This window comes from Syngnathus acus, chromosome 16 (genome assembly GCF_901709675.1).
Source record: "Syngnathus acus chromosome 16, fSynAcu1.2, whole genome shotgun sequence".
NCBI classification, from domain to species: Eukaryota; Metazoa; Chordata; class Actinopteri; order Syngnathiformes; family Syngnathidae; genus Syngnathus; species Syngnathus acus.
The window spans coordinates 468,097-489,772 of record NC_051101.1 but is presented as its reverse complement, the minus strand read 5'-3'; the positions used below and the strand labels follow the sequence as shown (position 1 = coordinate 489,772).

General features: G+C 46.7%; 2 protein-coding genes across 2 annotated transcripts; one reads left to right on the top strand and one right to left on the bottom strand.

Annotated features, from left to right (window-relative positions):
* Positions 1-15,417: 15,417 nt before the first annotated feature.
* Positions 15,418-19,399, top strand: LOC119136465 (acidic leucine-rich nuclear phosphoprotein 32 family member E-like). Its single transcript, XM_037275011.1, has 7 exons — positions 15,418-15,604; positions 16,011-16,160; positions 17,065-17,187; positions 17,258-17,411; positions 17,774-17,865; positions 18,946-19,009; positions 19,070-19,399. Exons 1-7 carry the CDS (start codon positions 15,551-15,553, stop codon positions 19,144-19,146), a joined length of 714 nt encoding a protein of 237 aa, XP_037130906.1. The 5' UTR covers positions 15,418-15,550; the 3' UTR covers positions 19,147-19,399.
* A 398-nt stretch (positions 19,400-19,797) lies between these two features.
* On the bottom strand, positions 19,798-21,054 carry LOC119135784 (pleckstrin homology domain-containing family O member 1-like). The gene is made up of 3 exons (XM_037273660.1): positions 21,043-21,054; positions 20,231-20,695; positions 19,798-20,043 (listed from the first exon to the last, which is right to left on the bottom strand). The coding sequence occupies exons 1-3, from the start codon at positions 21,052-21,054 to the stop codon at positions 19,798-19,800; spliced, it is 723 nt and encodes a 240-aa protein (XP_037129555.1).
* Positions 21,055-21,676: the final 622 nt, after the last annotated feature.

Below are 21,676 nucleotides of genomic sequence, written 5' to 3'. Positions count from 1 at the left end.
CTTCTCCAGGTTGAGATCTGGACACGCAGCTAACAACTGCCGTGAAGAAAACACTAACAGTGTTAAAAATGTGTAAAAAAAAAAAAAAAAAGAACATGCCCCCTTCACATTTCTGACTGCCCCCTCTTATGTGCATTCCTAGAACCGGCCCTGGTTAGTCTCAGGATCAGTTCGAACACAAAAAGGCTGCCTGATGAGCAAGGGTGTGTGCACGCGCGGACCTGCGTTGCGGTCTGATGAGCACCATGCCATCTCCAAGTTGGGCGGAGGCGAGACGAAATACGAACAAGGAAGCGTGCTCGGCGTGCTCGTGTTGAGCGTCTGCACGAAGGAATTCTGCTGCCAATCAGACCGGGCCGTCAGGCCGCAGCACGCCTCCTGCAGGCAGAAGGCGCCGTTACGCCGTGAAGCCCTTGGAAGCCCTACGCTGACATTTTTTACTTTTATAGTGGTATAGTTTTATAGTTCCATAGTGGTACACTAAGTAAAAAAAAAAAAAAAGACAAAAGAAATACGGTCGTCGGTGCAGCATTTGAAAAAAAAAAAAAAGAGGGCTCCTCTTCAGTCCTCTTGCGGGGTGCGTTAGCACCTTTATTTGCCACAGACACATAAGTGCCTGCCTTGCTCTCGGCTTCATAAGGATCACGACCCTGGCGAAAGCACGGGATTTTTTTTTTATTCAACTCCTCCGTGAATGTGCATTTTCGTTTCGGCATTGCTTCTAAACACTCAGTGTAGCCAGCGCACCCTACTTCGTAGCAAAGTGACTAGATTTGAGGAGAAGGGCGTGACTTATTTGCGAACGATATAGAAAAACCTGGAATTGAGTGAAATGGAATGGAGTGGCAATTCTATTGACAATGTGCTGTACATGTATTATGTTTGAGGCAGTCCAACAAAATCCCAGACGATTTTGAAATTCCCCTGGACATTTTTTTAGGTCTCAAAAGTAGGACATCTCCGGGAAAAAGAGGGCGTCTGGCCATTATTACTCCCACCAGCGAGGGATTGATGATCATTCGTCATCATTATTCCCCATGGGAAGGGTTGATGAAAGAAGGCCTAATAGAGCCAAGAACCAAGTCAGAGGAATTAAGTGCAATCACTAATTGTCGACATTTTCATGGACTCGCAGCAGTGCTGTGGACTCGGTCGGATTTTTGCACCGAGTCCGAGTCCGAGTCCGGCCTCTTGACCACGAGTCCGAGTCCGGCTGTCCATTTTTTCTGTTAATTCATGTGACTGCTTAGTCTTTATTCAAGGCTAATTTAGATCAAAATCTAAATAATTACAACAGTTTTGTGATGGCTTTGTCTTTATTAAACATATAAACGAATACAATAAACAGATACTTTCAAGTTTTAATCATTAATTACACCATTATAGCTCAGACATTTATCTAAACACAAATAATTAGTGACGACCCCACAACTATCGAAACACATCAATGATATAAGCTGGGTGACATAATCGTCCTTGACATTGGTACATAATGTAAACATTAGCCTAAGTGCAACTCAACGTGGCCGCATTGATCGTAACTTACGCTCCGTTTCCCCCCCAAATCTAGAGGCAAAACATTGTTCTCTCGCTACTCCCGGGTTCTTCCATCTTGGCTGCGCGCGGGGCATTGTGGGTCTTGTACGTGCACGCACGCAGGCAGGCAGGCGCGGGCGCGCACGTAACAACTAAATTTGTCTTCATAACAAGCAAGCAGGGCTGTGGACAGTATTCCTACGCGCATTCTCAGCAGCATGATGAAAATAAAATTCAATAACGTCACTGAGGCATATTTTAACGAACTCCACTTCATTGTATGGCTTTTTAGCCCGTGCAATGTTCCAAGCCAGTTGAAACAATGCAAGTGTGACAGTCTCTGAGTGCTTCGTAATTTCTTTGAAAAACTGTACCTATTTTTCTGCCTGACTTTTCAAAGTCTCCAAACTTGTGCTTGCAAAATTCAGTCCCTTTTGCAAAGTCCTTATCGATATTGGCATGAAGTGAGCTGAAGTGGCGCTGACCATTTGAAGCTTTTAAATGCGCCAATGACGTCCGACATATCAGGCAGAATGGCTTGCCATAGCGTTCAACAAAAAACAACTTTAACTCTGTTAAAAACGTCCTGTGTTCATCGTCATATACCGTTTTTTTCCGTGTATAATACGCAAAATTTAACTAATTTATTGTCCTAAAATCTGGGGTGCGCATTATACATGGGTACAATTTTTTTTATTATTTTTTAATTTTTTAATTAATTAATTAATTTATTTATTTTTTAAGAAAATCATGGTACAACAAAACCAACAACAGGACTGACCGACAAAGACGTGGAACAAAAAGACAGGGTGACATTACCAAAGACAGGAACAGAAACCAAACAGACATCATGACAGTAACATATGCAATGATCCGACGGTGAGCGAGGGGCAGACAGGACTTAAATACAAAACACGTTACAAGAACAATAGTGTGTTTGTACTGTGCTCTGGTCATTTCGTCAAAGAAGGGATAATGGTCCTCTTCTCTTCTTGACTGACAATGAATGTGATAGTTTAATACAATCAGCAAATAACAAAATGCGTATTACAGGTAATATTTTATTTCACAACACTTTGCCTTGTTCCTTTCGTCTCTGCTGTTCACTTCAAACACGCTCCATACGAACGCAATGCTCTCGTATCAGACGCTTGCTCGATCACCTGCTCGTTTGCTGTCACAATGTACCCTACACAAATCCGAAACATTCGAGTCACGACGAGGGGCACGTTTTGGTTTCCAAGGGTGTTTTTATTCCTCTTCAACGTCTCTCCCATACAGAGCCTTTTTCACATGTCCGCACGTCACTTTCCTCTCTTTTCATCTGATCGCGGTGGTGCCTTTACGGGCAGTCGGAGAAATCAGCTGCAACAAAAAAAAATACATCCAGCCTAGTTAAGACCATACCAAAGACTATAAAAATGGGACCCATTGCCTCCCTGCGTGTGTGACGATCATTGGGACTTAAAAAAAAAAAAAAAAAGAAAAAAAAAAAAGAAAAAATTGGGTGCGTATTATACATGGGTACAGGCTTTTTTCCAGCATCAACATGCCATTTTTAGGGTGCGTATTATACATGGGGGCGCATTATACACGGAAAAAAACGGTATTCGTTTAGCTGTGCATTTTTTCCTTGCCATTTTGGCAAGCGTCGTCAGCTTTTCTGGACCTAATGGGCCCCCGTAGTCACAGTCGCCATTCATTAAAAAGCCAGCAAAACCAATCGCTCTGTTTGTCCCTCCTCCTTTGCGGGATTTCCCCTCACGCGCATGCGCGTTTGACCAAAAACCATATTGAACTCAAGCGAAGCAAATACGCACGAAAAATAAACACAAATGTTGATATGAACGTATTTTTTTTATTGCCGGACTCGGTGGACTCGGTCAAAATCAGCACCGAGTCCGAGTCCGGCAAAAATGCCCGAGTCCGACAGAGTCCGAGTCCCCGAGTCCGAGTCCACAGCCCTGCTGCGGACAGTATTCCTACGCGCATTCTCAGCAGCATGATGAAAATAAAATTGAACGTATTTTTTTTATTGTCGGACTCTGTGGACTCGGTCAAAATCAGCACAGAGTCCGAGTCCGGCAAAAAATGACCGAGTCCGACCGAGTCCGAGTCCCCGAGTCCACAGCCCTGACTCGCAGGGATGGGCAAACCACATGATGACCCCCTCCCTTCTTGCTTAACTTGCTTCACAAATGAGACGTTATTCTGTAACAATTGTGTCATTCAATCAAGTGCTACTAGTTATAGAGGGCACAATGAAAGATTGAAAATGAGTTTTTCTCTGAGTGAACATTTCCAAACCTGAAGCCAAAGTGAAAAGGAGGAACTTAGCGGGATGGAGGAAGTGACTGACGTGTCGCTGCAGGTAGTCCAGGAGGCCATCTTGATGCCCGTCGCCCCGATACTGGCGGATCATGCGGGCCACCGCCGCGTCCACCCCCTCCTCAAGCTGTCGGCAAAGCTCCACATGTGACGAGCGATGGACGTGCAAGTGCCTGTGCATGTGCGGGAGGAGGCGAAGGCTCACCCGGCCTTTGCTGAGCAGCAGTTGCAGGAGGAGGCCCACGCAGCACAGGAGCAGGAACGGCAGCCCGCATGCGCACTAACGGGCAGATGACATCATCATGCGTCACATTCCGGCATCCAGAAGACTCCGGCATGAAATACGAGCCGAAGCCCTCTGCGAGCGAGCACGCTCGTAACTAAAAGCATCTTTGTGAATTCCCAACGCAACAAAGTTGCCGTGCGCTCTCAAACATCACGGCACTCTCCGACCGTCACCCTTGTCCAAACAAACCCTACTATGCATGTAAAAACGGACACAAGTGAACGGACACTGGGCCGCTCCTTCGGCCGCGCATGGGTTTTGAAATGCCTCCCCCTCCCCAGCCATCAGCAATCACCCGCCAGCCAACACTGCCTCCTTGTCAAGGTTCCTTCAAAGGTTTGCCAAATACTCGCCTGTACTTTATTTTGCAGCACGTCCTGAAAAAAAACCCGTTGGCCCGATTAACATTTTGCGAGCATTTTCTAGCTTGAGCAACCCCTGACGTGAACGAAACAACACCCGCAGCTGCTCGGCGGGCTGCCGAGACTATTGCCAGATTGTCTGTCTACATGTGCCCGTGCACCGTTTGTGTCACTTCACGTCTTGTGATGTTTATTAGTCTATGGCAGGGGTCACCAACATGCTTCCAAATAAATTGTATTTCATTCATAAAAAGTATAGTACCTATCCACATGATAGCATGTAAAGCAGGCGTCACCAACACGGTGCCCGCGGGCACCAGGTCGCCCGTGAGGACCGCATGAGTCTGTAACCCAGGTAAACATAGCCTTGTAAAATAAGAGCCTGTTAATAAAAACAGTCATAAAGAAAGTACATTGTAATTATCTTCTAAACAGACCAACACAGATTAAAAGCATGTAAATTATTAAAACAATACAAATTCATTATTTTATTGTTTTGTATTTGATAAAATGACAAAAGTGTGAACATTCACTTTTATTTACCATCTCAGTGGCCTAGTGGTAGAGTGTCCGCCCTGAGACTGGAAGGTTGTGGGTTCAAACCCCGGCCGGGTCATACCAAAGACTATAAAAATGGGACCCATTGCCTCCCTGCTTGGCACTCAGCATTAAGGGTTGGAATTGGGGGGTTAGATCACCAACTGATTCCCGAGCGCGGCACCGCTGCTGCTCACTGCTCCCCTCTCCCCCAGGGGATGGATTAAAATCACACGGGGATGGGTTAAATGCAGAGGACAAATTTCACCACACCCGTGTGACGATCATTGGGACTTTAACTTTATTTTGAAGGAGACATGATGACGTAAGAAAAGACCCATCTGACCAAAAGTGCGAACTCTACTTTTTTTTCTCTTTCCCGCCGTTCTTTTTGGGATGACGGCGAAGCTACACTAAATGCGGGAGTAAGTACGTTAAACTAAAGGGAAGAGAGAGCGTGAAACAGGATTATATAAAGTTTTTGTATTTGATGGACTATTTTTCTGTTTTCAAACTTCTTTTCACCTTGGTGATGCACTAAGTGCGAAACGGGACTTGATTCACGAGAGTTGGTTCAGAAACATCTGAACTAATAACTGTTGTGGCTTTACGCTCTGATACACTGTTGTAGTGTTGTCACTAACCGTGGGTTGCTTATTGGTTGTTTCAACAATAACATACGGAGGCAAGGATGCAGTACGAGCCGATCTTTACTGCGTGCTCAGTCATGACGTCACAGACCTCCAATACAGACAGACCAACACAGTCGAGCACCGAGTGCTCGATCCAATCTACCACATCCCTCTTTTCCAACTGAGAAGTAGCTTATCTAGTATCAGTTACCTTTGGTATCAACATTGATAATAATTTCGACATGCATATATCAATTACAAACAAAACATGTTTCAATAAACCAAATGGCTTTCAACAATCTTTTTGTTCTTTCTCTTCGAACCTATAACATTTTGTAACACTTCACGATAAACGCAAAACATCCACACTTTATTTTCTCCATCTCTTTTTTTTTTAAACACTGTGTAACAACATCACTGTATGTCAATCAGTGTACCTGGCAGGGCGCCTAACTGCTCTGCCACTCCTGGTATAGCATGTGGGCGTGCTGTCCACAGGCACAGGACAAGGGTTGCGTGGTACCGGTCCCAGTGGTGGTGAGTCCACTGTTGCAGTAGTCTGAGAATGTTGAAACCCAGAGTCCAAATGTTCATCAGGGTGAGAGTCTTTGAACAGGCTTGGGTGTATCTTGCTCAGATGTTGCCTGTTCCTCCTGCGTGTCCTCCCTGCCGGTGTCTGCACAGTGTAGGAGCGTGGTTCATCCCGCTGCCTGATGACAACCGCTGGCTCCCAGCCGCGTTGCGTCTGCATGTGTACCGTGTCTCCTGGGGTCAACACTGGCAGTAGCTTTGCACGCTGGTCGTAGTGTTGCTTTTGCCGGGACTGCAAGTCCTGTATTCTTTCGAGAATATGCTGTGGGGCTGACTGTTCCAGCACAGCACTGGAACATGGAAGTGTGCTGCGCAGGACTCTACCCATCAACATTTGTGCAGGTGTCAGGTGTAGTCCTGTCACCGGTGTGTTTCTCAGCGACAGCAACACTAGATGTGGGTCAGTGCCGGTCTGCACTGCTTTCTTCAGCGCGTGTTTTACTGTCTTTATGGCCCGCTCTGCCATTCCATTTGAAGAGGGACAACCTGGGCTGGAGTGTGTGAGCTTGAACTCCCATGAAGCTGCAAATGACTGCATCTCATAGCTGGCGAATGGGACATGATCACTCACTACCTCCTTAGGAATCCCATGTCTGGCAAAGACAGACTTCATCTTCTGAATCACCGTGCGAGCTGTTTTATCAGTCAGGTTGAGCACTTCTGGATATTTTGTCAGGTAATCCACCAATAACAGGTACGACTGACCATGCAGCTCGAAGATGTCAGCTCCAACTTTCATCCATGGCAGTTCAGGAACCTGGTGTGGAATGAGTGGCTCAGCCTGGTGTTTGGGCTGTAGCTGCTGGCACTGCACACATTTTTCCACCATTGTTTCTATGTCTCATGCCATGCCAGGCCAGTAAAGGACTTTTCTTGCTTTAGCTTTAGTACGCTGCAATCCTTGGTGTGCAAGGTGCAGCTTCTCCAAAATTACTCTCCTGAAGCTCTCGGGTATTATGATTTTGTCTCCGACCATCACAATGTCATTCGCGATGCTGATATTGTCCCTCATTGGCTAGTAACTGTGTAGTTCACTGTCCAGACTTTTCTTTTTCATGGGCCAGCCCTTCAAGTGTTTCTCACATACAGCTTGTAACACGCCATCTGCTGCCGTTGCTGATTTCAGTTGGCTAAGTGTTTCCTTACTCAGCGCATCTGTGGCTTCCAAGGCATACACAACTCTCTCGTCACAAGGGTTCTCATTGAGATTGTCACTGTCATTGCTCGCTGTGGCGCGTGAGAGCGTGTCCGCGATGTACATGTGTTTGCCTGGTGTGTATGTCACATTTAAATCATGCCTCTGCAGTTGTAGAAGCATCCCTTGCAGCCGTGCTGGCGCTTTGCTCAGCGGTTTGCGCACGATGACCTCCAAAGGTTTGTGATCAGACTGCACTGTTACTGTTCTGCCGTAGACATACTGGTGAAACCTTTTAGCAGCAAACACTTTCAAGTAACTCTTTCTCGATTTGCGCATATCTCTTTTCAGTGTCCGTGAGCGCTCTTGATGCATAGCACACCGGGTGGCCATCCTGCAACAGACAGGCTCCCAGTCCATCCTTTGAGGAATCTGCTTGCAGAGTCAGCGGCTGCTTGTGATCGTAGTACCTCAGCACAGGCGCTTGTGTGAGGGTAGACTTCAGCGTCTGTAGTGCTGCGCTGTGGTGTGGGCACCACTGCCATGCTACGTCCTTCTTTAGCAGCTGTCTGAGGGGTGCCGTGAGTGAGGCTTCATTTGGTATGTACTGCGCCAGGAATTTTGTCATTCCCAGCAGGCGTTGGAGACTTTGTTTGTCGTCCGGGGTCGGCATGTCGACAATCGCTTTGATCTTGGCGTCATCAGCCCTCTGTCCTGCTGCCGTGATGATGTGTCCCATATATTTTACTGTGTTCACTTTGAACTGGATTTTGTCTTTGTTAAATTTCACATTGGCAGACTTTGCTCTCTCCATTACTTTCTGCAGGATTACATCATGTTCTTGCTCTGATGATGCTGCTATAATCATGTCGTCTGCTATGACGTACACGCCTGGAATGTCGCCGAAGGTCTCACAATTCTTCTGTTGAAAGACTTCACTGGCCGACTTAATCCCAAATGGTAGCCTGAGGAAGCGGAAGCGTCCCCACGGCGTGTTGAAGGTGCATAGCTTAGATGATGGCTCATCTAGCTTGATCTGCCAGTATCCATCCTTCTCATCCAAGATGGAGAAGATGGATTTTCCAGCCAGCCTGCTGCGCACATCTTCTGGAGTAGGAATCTTCTGGCGCTTGACTGCCTCATTCAGGTTGCAAGGATCCAAACACACCCTCAGCGACCCGTTCTTTTTCTTAGTGGCAACAAGACTGTTCACCCATTCTGTTGGTTCATTTACCGGTGTTATCACTTTTCTGTTTTGTAAGTCTTTGATTGTCACCTTCAGCGCATCCATGATTGAGAGGGGTACATTCCTGCATGCGTGAATCACAGGAGTGACGCTGGGGTCGACGTGTATGTGATGAACTCCAGGAAATTCCCCCAATCCTGTGAATACATCAGCATATCTTTGCAGTAACTCCTCTTTGGTGGCTGGAGGTTGTCGTTGTTGTGGAGCCTTTGCTGTGAGTGACTCCATTCTTTTCACCAGTTGCAGCTCTTCACAAGCCTCCCCTCCTAGAATTGGCTTGTCCGCTTGGCTACTCACGTGGAAGTCCAGCACAGCCTTGCGTTTAGACGTTCTGCATTCTAGAGATGCAACACCATCTGCTGTTAGGCGTGCCCCTCCAAAAGCTATTAACACAGTCTTTGTCGGACGCAGCTGAATGGGACCTGGTAGCTGCTGGTATAGCTGCCTGGGCAGCACATTAGCATCAGCACCAGTGTCCAGCTTGAAGTTAATTGCAACACCTCTGATTGTGGCTGTTTCGTGCCATACAGTGTCTTTTGTTTGGTGCGCTGATTTCTTGGTTCCATTTCCAATCATGCCTATGTATAAACAGTCCATTTCTTTTTCTATATTGTTTACAGTCTTCGTCTTACAATGGCTATTTCTCTCAGAGCCTCCCCTACACACCTTTGAAAAGTGGTTATTTTTTCCACATTTATGACACACAGCGCCGTAAGCTGGGCATTGACGAGGCTCATGCTTGTTTCCGCATTTACGGCACACCGGTATTACCTGCTTCTTGTAGCTTGGTTTGTTCTTGTCCCAGCTGCGTGTTTGCACTCTTGCTCTATTTAATGCATCCACTGAGGCATCATGGACAACAGGTGACGCTTGCATCGCTTGTATTTGTGACTTGGCGAGTTCTGCTGATCTACATGTTTCCATTGCTCTGCATAAAGTAAGTGCATTATCACGTAACAGTCTCTCTTTCAGATGTGTATCACTAATGCTGAACACCAATTTATCCCTTATCATGTCATCTTCATGTCTTCCAAACTCACAGTTTTTGCTCTTTTGACGTAGTTCTGTGATGAATCGGTCCACCAATATTCCTGATGACATTGTGTGCGACCAAAACTGATGGCGTTCAAAAACAACGTTCTTTTGTGGACTGCAGTAGCCTCTGAACGCTTCCAAAACTCCCTCCATCGTTGCTTCCTCCCCTTCTGGGGTAATGGTAAGCGTATTATACACTTCCAGCGCCTCCTCGCCGACAGTGTGAAGCAGGATGGCTATTTTAACCTCCTCTTCTTTATCCACCGCACCAGAAGCAACCATATAGAGCTGAAAACGCTGCTCCCACCTGCGCCAGTTTTCAGCGAGGTTCCCCGTGAGTATCAGCGGAGATGGTGGCCTGAACTGCTCCATGTCGGCTGTGTTAGCTCCCGTTAGCTTGCCGCTAATCTTCGGTCAACACGTGTTGAATACCGTCCTCGACTTACTCCGTAACTCCGTCTTCTGACACCATGTTGTGGCTTTACGCTCTGATACACTGTTGTAGTGTTGTCACTAACCGTGGGTTGCTTATTGGTTGTTTCAACAATAACACACGGAGGCAAGGATGCAGTACGAGCCGATCTTTACTGCGTGCTCAGTCATGACGTCACAGACCTCCAATACAGACAGACCAACACAGTCGAGCACCGAGTGCTCGATCCAATCTACCACAATAACGAAGCTGATTTCTTGTGCGAGTCGCAAGATGGCGAGCCACCAAAGAGGCCTTTGAATTGTCTCTCACGCAGGAGCGGAGAGCACTTGCTGGACGTTGTTCATCGAACCTGGTAGGATCTATCCATTTTTTCCCACTGCTACACCGAAGTGGATTCGGAAAGGATTGATTGACTATTCAGGAACAAAGCAGGAGAAACCAACTGAAGGGATATAGAGACATTGGATATCGAAAGTCGTTCAGTCTTTTGCTGAATTGTTTTGAGTTTTGTACATTTTGTCACTTTTGTTTTTGTGAACTATATATGTGATGATGCTGTAATGGTGTTATTGAAATATTGATTGGTTTGAACAAAATCAGTGATATGGTGGGAATTTAAAAGTGGCTTTAACTGAACAAATTAGATTTACTATTACTTTCGAATTACTTACCTGTACTTAATGTTATTCAACAACACAAAGTGAGGTAACTAAACAGATTGATCCTTAGAATTAATAAAACAACCCGGGTTGAAATTGAAATTCCTTAAACTGAAAAGTTTAACGGAAAGGGAAATTATTTTCTTCAACTAACGTTGAGTTTAAATGTAAATTGTATGTCTATTGTTTGTAAATTGTATGTCAACTATTTTCTCTTCTAAAATAAGCCGGCAGTTCAATTCAAACCTTGGTCTGTGGTCATTTATTTTGCTTATTCTATCACCACTACAAATATAGCCGAACTTAGTACTGGTCCATTATCTAAATTACTGTAAGCACTGTCAAAACCAAAGAAGGTGTTACAAGTCGCCCACAGGACTGTTCTAAAATTAGCTCAAATTGCGGCACTTGTCAGTGAGCTGCGTCTATTTATTTTACAGTCAAACCTCAGTTTTCGAACATCCCGGTTCTCAAAATAATCGGAATTCGAACAAAAAAAATCGAGATTTCTTTGCTTCGGTTGTCGAACAAAATTCGGAGGTCGAACCTCGCGAGATGAGCCGGGAGGACCCGAGAAAACCCGACCGCGCGGCCCGGATGCCGACTGACTCCGTTGTTATTGTATTTTCGTTACTTTGAGGATTGTATTAACCCCTAATCATGCCTCCAAAGAAAGCAAGTGGGAGCAGTAAAGCCATCCTAAAACACAAAGACGCTCTTAAAGCAATGCGACAGTGAGCGCCCGGGGCGCTGCGGTTGCGCGATCGGACTAAATTAAGCTCTCTTAAGGTCCACTTAAATTTTGGAAAGTACATCAGGACCTTAAAAATATTTTCTAAATTTTAGCGACGGCTCTGTCACAATAATGCGACCAGCGCGGTGCAGTTGCGCGGTCGGCGACGCGCTACTGTTGCGCGTTCGGCGGTGCGCTGCAGTTGCGCGATCGGACAAAATGAAGCTCCCTGCGCACTGAGGTCCACTTAAATTTTGGAAAGTACATCAGGACTTTAAAAATATTTTCTAAATTTCAGCAACGGCTCTGTCACAATAATGCGACCAGCGCGGTGCAGTTGTGCGGTCGGCGACGCGCTACGGTTGCGCGTTCGGCGGTGCGCTGCAGTTGCGTGATCGGACAAAAATGCGCAAATGAACAAATGCTTAAAAAAGGCGTGTTTTTGTTTTGCTTGGAACGGATTAATTTTTATTCCATTATTTGTAATGGGAAAACATAATTCGGAATTCGAACGATTCACTGCTCGAACAGCCTTCTGGAACGGATTGTGGTCGAAAACTGAAGCTCCACTGTATTTGTAATGGGAAAAATAGATTCGGAATTCGACCGATTCGCTTCTCGAACCGCCTTTCTGGAACGAATTGTGGTCAAAAACCAAGGTTTGACTGTATTTTTGCTATTCTTGTTAAAATCACACTTACATGTGAACTGGAAATGACAATAATAATACATAGTGAAAGCCAAATTGAGCAAATTGGCTATTTCAGAAGTGTGTGTCAAACTGGTAGCCCTTTGCCTTAATCAGTACCCAGGAAGTAGCTCTCGGTTTAAGAAAGGTTGGTGACCCCTGGTCTATGGTATGTTAGCATTAGGCTAGGTGGACTTGTTTGAAGTTGAGTAGACAACAGGAAAGGCTCGAAACCCAGTCCTCCAACTGCAAAGTCAAGGCCAAACACCGAAGACTCTGTGCATGTCAGGTAATGCAACCTAAAATATCTTGTTTGAGATAAAAGAACCAGTGAAGTGATTGCCAAACACCGAAATCGGTTCACTCTCATCTTGAGGCCGCCGCCGGATAACGACCAAGACATGAACACAGTGTCAGCTTACGATGATGCTACATAACATGGGCGATGTTATCGTGTGATGACGATCTTTACTCATAATTAGCATGAGAATTGACTTTTTCCAACGTGCCCCGAAACAAGCTACCAGGCTGGACGCCATCACCAGGCTGCCAATCAACATTAGCCCCGCTCCTACAGTCCGGAGCTCATCTGGACACACACACACACACAGGCACACACACACACACACACACACACACACACACACACACACACACACACACACACACACACACACACACACAGCATGTGAGCATGCAAAGCGGTGAGAAGGAGACGCTGACATGAGGTTGTCTGCTTACGGGAAGTCATGGCGCCGATGAGGCCTCCGACGTCGAAGCAGATCCAAACGCCACAACAGGCCACGCCCAATCCATGAGCCTGCGCACAGGTCAGAGATCAGGCGTCGACAACGGCAGAAGAACATCCCGCACTAACCAGAAGGACGAAGCTCAGAAGAAGCAACAAGAACTTGCATGTCCGCTTTCACCTCCGACTTAATCGTCGTTTCACTTACACGCACGCGCGCGCACACGTACACGCACACGCACACACGCACGTCCTTGTACAGCCACACTTCCTGATTGTCAGTGAACTTTAATCTCTACATGGCAACATGCTTATCTTTGTCAGTGGACACACACACACCTGTCTGTCACACACCTGGGGACACATAGGCGCAGCTACGTGGCAGCCAGTGGTGGCAGCTGCCCCCATGGCCACCCTTGCCCGTGACGGGGATGTTTGACAAACGTGCTTTGGGTGTTGTTGCAGAATATTTGTTGGGCAGAACCAACCACTGCTGTTTCCACATGGAAATTTAAGGTATTTCATACAGTTTGTTCAATGTTATCGGACTCTTCAGATATGAATGAAAGGCAGAATTTGTGTTTTTAGTTGTTCACATCTGCCGGAGCGGCTTATATTTGGTTATTTTGTCATTTCAAAAATAAAGACAATTGGGAGAATGAAATTAGTTTTATAACAGTGTGTATTTGCATGAAATTTTTGTAGTTATAAAATGTCAGAAAAATCTATTGGCCCGCGGGCCCCTTCACTTTATCAAATCTGGCCCTCCTTGCAAAATGTTTGGACACCCCTGTGGTAGGCTTTCCATGATTAAGTGAGCATGGAGCACAACCTTGATCGGTTGTGTTTTGAATGAATTTGAAGCCTCCCATACACAGACATCCGGTAATCTCACTGTGGTAGCAGTGCTTATCACTTGTGTGTGTGTGTGTGCGTGTGTGTGCGTGTATGTGTTTGTGGCACCGTCATTTTCAAAATGAGCTTGCGCGTCCGTGCGTGTTACGTTTGTTTAGAATTGTGATTGGATGGTGATACAGGGATCCCTCGCTACATCGCGGTTCGTTTATCGCGGTTTCACTACATCGCAAAATTTTTTTCCAAATATTTTTTTTTTTCCAAAATAAAACGTCTAAATTGAGGAATTATGGCACGAAACTTGCCCACACTCCAGCAGAAGGCAGGGAGTGCCCACACAATTGCAGTGCGTACACTTGTACCTTTTTATAAAAAAAGTTAAAGTAATAAGAGTTCTAAAAACAGATTCAGTGTTGTACCTTGTTATAGAAAGTTTTTTTTATAATAATAAATGAGTTCTAAAAACATATTTACAGTATGTACACTTGTACCTTGTAAAAAAGTTATAATAATAAAAGCTGTTCTAAAAACATATTTGCAGTATGTGTTGAGAATTCTCCATGTTATTTATGTTATTCAGCCGTGCTTTGATTTGAGGTAGGGTGATTTATTTTGAAGGCCGTTTTCAGGCGATACGACTTCCTGTTTTACGTTCGTGTACATATGTCGGTTACAGTGGTACAGCAGTCATTGACGATGTAAGCGGGTCTCCTAACAAGAGAAATGAACGATCACAGGTGTCTAACCTTTAGGACAATGTAGTATTGCGCCAAATGTTCGTTTACATTCCTTGAGAGGTCCGTTTTCGCGTGTTAGCACGATCACGAATTAGCATCTTTCCGCTAACTCGTTAGCCTGCCCAGTACTTCTTGTTAACGTGTTACACGCACACACGTATAATATTTATATTTCCAATATTTATACAAAAATTTCTGTATGTTATTTATACTATTAATGCATTATTTATGTGTTTGAAACAATTATTTAATGTTCTAATAATAAAATGTGCACTTAAATGGTTTCATATACATTTATTGACACACAAAAAATGTACAAATGAGAGGGTGACCGTACTTTGCAGATTTCACTTATCGTGCGTGTTTTTTGGAACCAATTATCCGCGATAAACGAGGGATTACTGTAATTCTGTTTCTGTGCTCCAGGTACTCGATATCAATGCTCCAGACCCACCAAGCACGTGTTCTGTCATGTCGTCAGACGTCAGTTGTATTTGGAGTCTTTGGTGCCGCTCACGAGTCGGCGCTCATGGACTCACTGATTTTGAAATTTCAGCTATGAAATTCTGACCATCTCTATTTGAGCAATGGGTTCACCTGGGCTACTCTAATGACCAATTTCTGCTTAGGCCACACTTCGTTTTCCTCCGTTTTTTGCTGGCATTTGAAGTTTGGAAGATGACAGATGAAGATTTAGCAATTTGCTGGTTTTATTGTCTTCAGTCATTCCGTATTTTCACTTCGGTTGAAGTAACGTGAGGATAAATGAGAACCGTTTGTAGTTTTTCAACCAGGTCACAATATGCAACTACTCCGCGCAACTTCTCGTTGGAGAAGGACGGGATCAGTTGGCGGATTAACCAATGGGACGGGTCGGGGCGTGGTTTGGCGACGAGTATTCAACATGGCGATCTAGCTGAACGTCTATGGTCTTCTTCGAGCTGCGGGCGTCACTTTTACGTAAAATTTCCTTTCTTTTGCTCTCGGTAGCTTTACGGCATTGAATATGGACATGAAGAAGAGAGTCCACTTGGAGCTGAAAAACAGAAGTCCGGCTCAGGTGCGTTTATAGCGACGACTCGCCAAAAATCTCCTTCTGTGGGCTTCTTCCTTGCACTATCATTAGGAATGTGCGCTAGCGCTACCATGGACTCCGTGTTGTGATTGTGGACCGAGACGTCGACGTTTGTGGTCTTTCGCTTCGCCGCCATTGTTCAAGCTTCACGTTCCCGCTTTGCAGTATTTGTCACGTGACTGAAAGGCTTAACTTGGCTAGTCTTTGGCGCGAAAACGTCGTGCTCGCTCTGCCGCTTCCGGTTGGGATGCCGCCTCCGTTTTCGGGCTTTGTTACCATGGTGACCGTTTCCCGGACTCTGTCCATGCAGCCCTTGAAAATTAGCCATTGTTAAGCTGGACACACACACAGACACACACATTGCTCAAGCATGAGTTGTGTTGTCGTGCAGGTCTGCGTGTTGGCTTTAGACACGTGTCGTTCGGGCGATGGCGAGGTGGACGGTGTGACGGAGGAGTTCTCGGGTCTGGAGGTTCTGCGTATGGCCAACGTGGGCCTTAAGTCGCTCTCCAAACTGCCTTCGCTGCCCAAGCTACACAAGGTTGGCCAACATGGAGCTCACTTGTGCAACCAGGAAAGCCCTCCTTTCAATCTTTGACACGCCGACACAAACGTCTTTCATCTTAACACCTTAAACCAGGGGTGTCAAGATCCTTTCCTCGGGGGCCGAATCCCTACATGTTTTCCAAGTTTCCCTGGTTCAACACACCTGATTCAATTAATCAGGCTCCTGCTGAAAGTGAGGACGAACTGGTCATTTGAATCAGGTGTGTTTAACAAGGGAAACTTGGAAAACATGTAGGGATTCGGCCCCCGAGGAAAGGAGTTTGACACCCCTGCGGCTTAAACTGTGTTGCTTGTACGACCGGTGTGTAGGCCGCGGCCATTCACTGAGTCGCCCCCATTCATGTTCCCACATTTTCCATTTCAAGAAAAACTTTTATGTTTCTTCAAGTTGTACTAAAAGTATTATGTTTTTCACCCAAAAAAAAAAACGGGGTAAATAAGACAAAAAAAGTCAATTGAAAATTCCCCAAATATTTTTTAAAAAATTGGAAAAACCATGATGCCAATGAAATAGCCCAGTGTGGGGTTAGTTTGTTGATTGGCTTGCAACCCTTTGCTGTTGTAGAGCATGAATAGTGAGAAATGTGATGTGAAAAATGAAATTTATTCATAGCGCATATTTTGTCTCCATCTAAATTAGCATTTTTGCACCATGTGGCCCCACGGTAGCACCAGTGATAAATTGCGGCCCCATCCAATGTTGAAGTTGTCATTTCCCATCAAATCAACCATCATCCTTTTTGGCACGCCTTCAAAATAAAATGCCGGCCCAACGGGAACTGAGAAAATCGAAGTTACTGGATTGCAGCACATACAACGCTCGCGCGTGACATTTGTCGTCCCACCGCCGCCGACCTCACATTTCGTCCCTTTGTCAGCTGGACTTGAGTGGCAACGCCATCTGCGGCGGTTTGGAGGCGCTCGCCCAAAAGTGTCCCAACTTGACGCACCTCAACATCAGCGGGAACAAGATCGGCGACATGGCCGCCCTGGAGGCTCTGGTGAGTGGCCGTCGATGTCGTGTGACGGGCGTTCCGCTGACGTGAACACACAGCCCCCTTCCGCGCGCAGGAGCCCCTGAAGAAGCTGAAGACTTTGGACGTATCGAGTTGTAAGGTGAGCGCTCAGGACGACTACCGCGAGGCCGTCTTCCGCCTCCTGCCCAACGTCACCTATCTGGACGGATACGATCGCCACGACAACGAGGCTCCGGACTCTGACGACGGTAACGCTCAAATGGGGGGGATGGGGGGCTCTGCATTTTGGGACGGAAGTCGCTGTTGTTACAATTTGTTTCCACTGGGGGGCGCACTGACCGGCATCTCCGTGACTGCAGAATTGGCTGCCACTTGCCTGATATTGATGCCAAAGGGTCAAAGTTGTCCCTGCAAACAACTCAAGAGAAACGCTTTGGAGCAGTCGTCAGCGATGACGGTGGGCTGCAGTGGCCGCTTGAGCTCTAATGAGGGACCCCTCCACTTAAATAACTCAGACATCAACAAAAACTCTGTATTTACGCTGGACGAGTCGCAAGGAGTGGACATCCCAGGCGATTTCTGACAGGCTCTGTGGGCCGTTGGGTTACAGACCAGCGCGACGGCGCCGGTCCACACAGTGGCGAAGACGATGAGGACGAGGAGGAGGTGGGGCTGTCATACCTGATGAAGGAGGGTATCCAGGTGGGTGACTTGAATTGATAGCACAACAAAATAATCCACTTAATTTTTTTTTTTTTAACTTATTTTATTCCCAATTAATTTGTAGGGCATTTTTCAGAATAGGTATTACATTTATTTCAATGGTGGACCCGTCCGTACCTTCCTTCGCTCACAATCCTTTTGTAGTGACTGGAGAGGAGGAAAGTGAGCATAATTTATCGTTCCCTCCTTTGCCAAAAAATCAGAAAATAAAATGCTTTGAATCTGTTTCAGCCTCTCAAAAATCCAATCAAAAGCTTCATTTAGTAAAAATGAATCCAAAAGCACATCTCATGTTTCAGTCATGACCGAAATCAGTCGAATATAAACAAGTGTTTGCGAGATGACCGTTGAGCTGTCCTATGTCACATGCGCACCTTGGCCACTTAGGGGCAGTCTGAGCTATCCCACCCATAAAGGTTGAAGTGCGTTGTGCACTGCGCTTTGCGGCGCTGCGCAGCAGCCGTTTTTTTTTTTTTTTTTTTTGCCAATCACACACACTCACACCGTCACTCACACAGATTCACACCGTCATATGTGGGAATCTAACTCACAATGTCGGCACACAAGACAAGCAAGTGCACCCCTACACCATCAGCCACTCCCAGCAGCCGTGCTCTTTGTTACCATCATATGTTGGCTTTTGGGCAAAATGGCTTTTCCCGAGTAAGGCGACGCTTTGTGTTGCTTCTCCAGACGCAAGCTCCAATTGGCTGGCTGTTGCCTTTTGGAGACACCCTGAGCTCACATTGGCAGCTGGAAGCTTCTCTTTGGGGCGGTTTGCCAAAGCGCCGCTCGAGTCGACTGCCATTACACAGCGCGTGCTGGCATGCGGCAGTGGCCCGTCTTGCACTTCGGGAACCGTTCCCTCGGAAACGCTTGACAAAAAATGGGTTGTGGCAGCAAAATTGTCAACTCTGACTGCCTTTGTAATCAGCGGAGATGCGCTTTCCACCACACAAGCCACTGCCCAAAAAACAAACCATCCCGAGCAGTACACAGGAAGGAAGGATCTGTGCAATGTGTGCAGCCTACTTTTGAGTAATTGCCACTTGTCTTCAGGACGAGGATGACGATGGTGAATATGTGGAGGAAGAGGAGGAAGAGGAGGAGGACGAAGACGGAGGTTAGTTTACACGAGCAAAAGCTAATTCCGACTGAGGCTGACGCTTCGTCGGCTTCTCAGACGACGAGGTGCTCCGAGGCGACAAGAGGAAGAGAGACGAGGAGGAGGACGAAGACGCGGACGAAGACGACAAATAGTCGAGCGGGGCTGGGCTGGGCTGGGCCCCTCTTGTTTGCTGAGCTTGGAGCCACGGGAAACACGGTTGGTGATCAGCTGGTCCTGGTCTTGTATTGGTCCCGCTTCTGGTGTGTAAATACAAGTGAACTTTGAAAGTCCCGTCAGTTTGTCCTTATCCCCCTCCCCCTTTTAACGTTGGTTTTGTTGTGGTCTGACATTACCATGGATCACATGACTCACTGTTTTTCAATAAAACCGCCACCAGCAACATGACTTGTCACACTGATTGACTGGAGCGGTTTTCAGAGCATTTGGATGTTGTTGTCAAGATTATTGTGCGTCCAAACGAAACAAAAAGCTGTCTGTCTTTTGTGAAAACAGCAAAAACAACACCTACTCTAAGTCCAGACAAGAAGGTGCACAGATTGACGCTGGCATCATCCTCCGTCATATTTTGTTACAAAGGCACACTTGCGCTCACTGCCTTTAGCCAAACTGCCCTAACTGCCACTCAGCGCCACCTACTGGCAGCTCTGCATTAGTCACGTCGCGAACGTATTGCGCTGACATTAGGTCGCTCCCAGTTAGCAAAGCACAGATGATGTTTCCCTTTTATTGATTTGATTTTATCCCGTTTGGTTTGATCGATGGTGGACATTTGAGCGCGAGGTTCAGGTTGAGGAATGGTGCTGGTCTTGGAGACTGTCTTGGGACTGATCCAGCTGGCATTGGAGGTTCCTGAGCTCTTTCACCTCATGCAGGACCTGGAGGGCCTGCTCCAGTGCCTCCAGCGCCTCCTTTAGGAGGCAGGAGGCTTCCGCTCTTATTTCCTCCACCGATTGCGTCCCTTTTTTGTCTCGGCCTTCTGGTTGGTCCCGTGCGGGCGGATCCTGCGCGACCGCCAGCAGCCGCTCCATCTGCACCAATTGAGGCTGATGAGGTGGCGCAGGTGGTCGACGGACGCTGAAGTGTTGGCGCGCGGCCCGGTTCTTATCCGAATGGCGGGAAATCTCATCCGCAGAGGAGCAGCGGTGCTTTTGGGATGTCCCGCCTTTTTTTACCCGATCCGGAAGTCCAGCTGGGACCCGTCTGTTGCCGAGCTACCGTCTCACGAGGGAAACTCTGCGATTTACGAGACCCTTCTGCAGTCTTGGCGAAGAGCGCACCATCGGGGCTGGACCCGGGACGGTCCGAGGTGGTCGGGGAGTCTTCTGGATGGCGGCTGTCAGGTTCGCATGGTGCTGGAACGTCTCCCTTGTGAATCAGACCCAAATTCACGGTCCCGTTTGATGAGGACGCCTTGAAAAAAGGAGCCAGGACAAACTTAAGAGGGACCAACATGGCCGACACAACATAAAGTTTCACAAGTCGAAAGTGGTGACCGACCACAGCCAGTAGGTGACCTCGGCTCGGTGGGCGGCGAACATGACAGATCCGGCCTCGGTCTCGTGTCAGGTGACACAGCTGAGCCTCGTCCACTGTCACCTGAAATGCAACCACCAGATTTAAGGAGATATCGGGCCGCTCCTGTGGTGGCCACCCTTGACAAACGCACTTGGGTGTCGCAGACTATTTGTTGGGCCGAACCAACCACCGCCGGTTTCACACGGACCCATTTCTCTGACGGACGGATACAAGTTACCGCGGGAGGAGCCGGCGCAGAAGAGCGCAGCGAAGCTTTCTGGACCGGCAGTGGCAGCTTGCCAAGTCTGGTAAGTTTTCCTTGATTAAGTGAGCACAGTCGGCCTCAATCGTTTAAAATCGGAAGTTTAAAAAAAATTGCGCCAAAAATTTTTGAAATTTGGAACAAAACGTAAACTACACGTTCAAGAGGTTCACTTTGGAGTTCAAAAGTTGAAACGGGTTGAATCGGACAAAAATGGTAAAAGTTAGAGCAAATGTTATATTTAGGTCACTTCTGGTTTCATTTAGGGCACTTCTTGTTGAAATAAAGTCACTTCCGGTTTATTTGGGGGACTTCTGGTTTAATTTAGGGCACTTCCGGTTTAGCTGAGGTCACTTCCGGTTCATTTGGGGTCACTTCAGGTTTAAAAAGGTCACTTGCAGTTTATTTGTGTCACTTCCGGTTTGATTTGGGGCACTTCCGGTTTATTTGGGGTCACTTCCGGTTTATTTGGGGTCACTTCCGGTTTGATTTGGGGCAACTCCGGTTCATTCTGGGTTCATTGGGGGCACTTCAGGGTTTTTGATTGATTGATTGATTGATTGATATCTTTATTTTGAACATCCAAAACAAAAAATAACACTCTAAAGTGCCACATATAAGTCCATACATTTACACCTCCCATCTCACCCGCAAGGCGACCACGATTGTGAGTGATGTGAGTCACCCCGCTCACTCTTTGTTCGAACTTCTGCCCTCTGGGAAGAGGTACAGGAGCCTGCGCTCCCGCACCACCAGACTCACCAACAGCTTCATACTCCAGGCTGTTAGGATCCTGAACTCTCTCCCCCCTTCTGCGTAGCGTCCTGTACTTTTGCGCTATATTCTGGCTGTCTGCTGTATGCACACTTGCTCCGTTTTGCTCC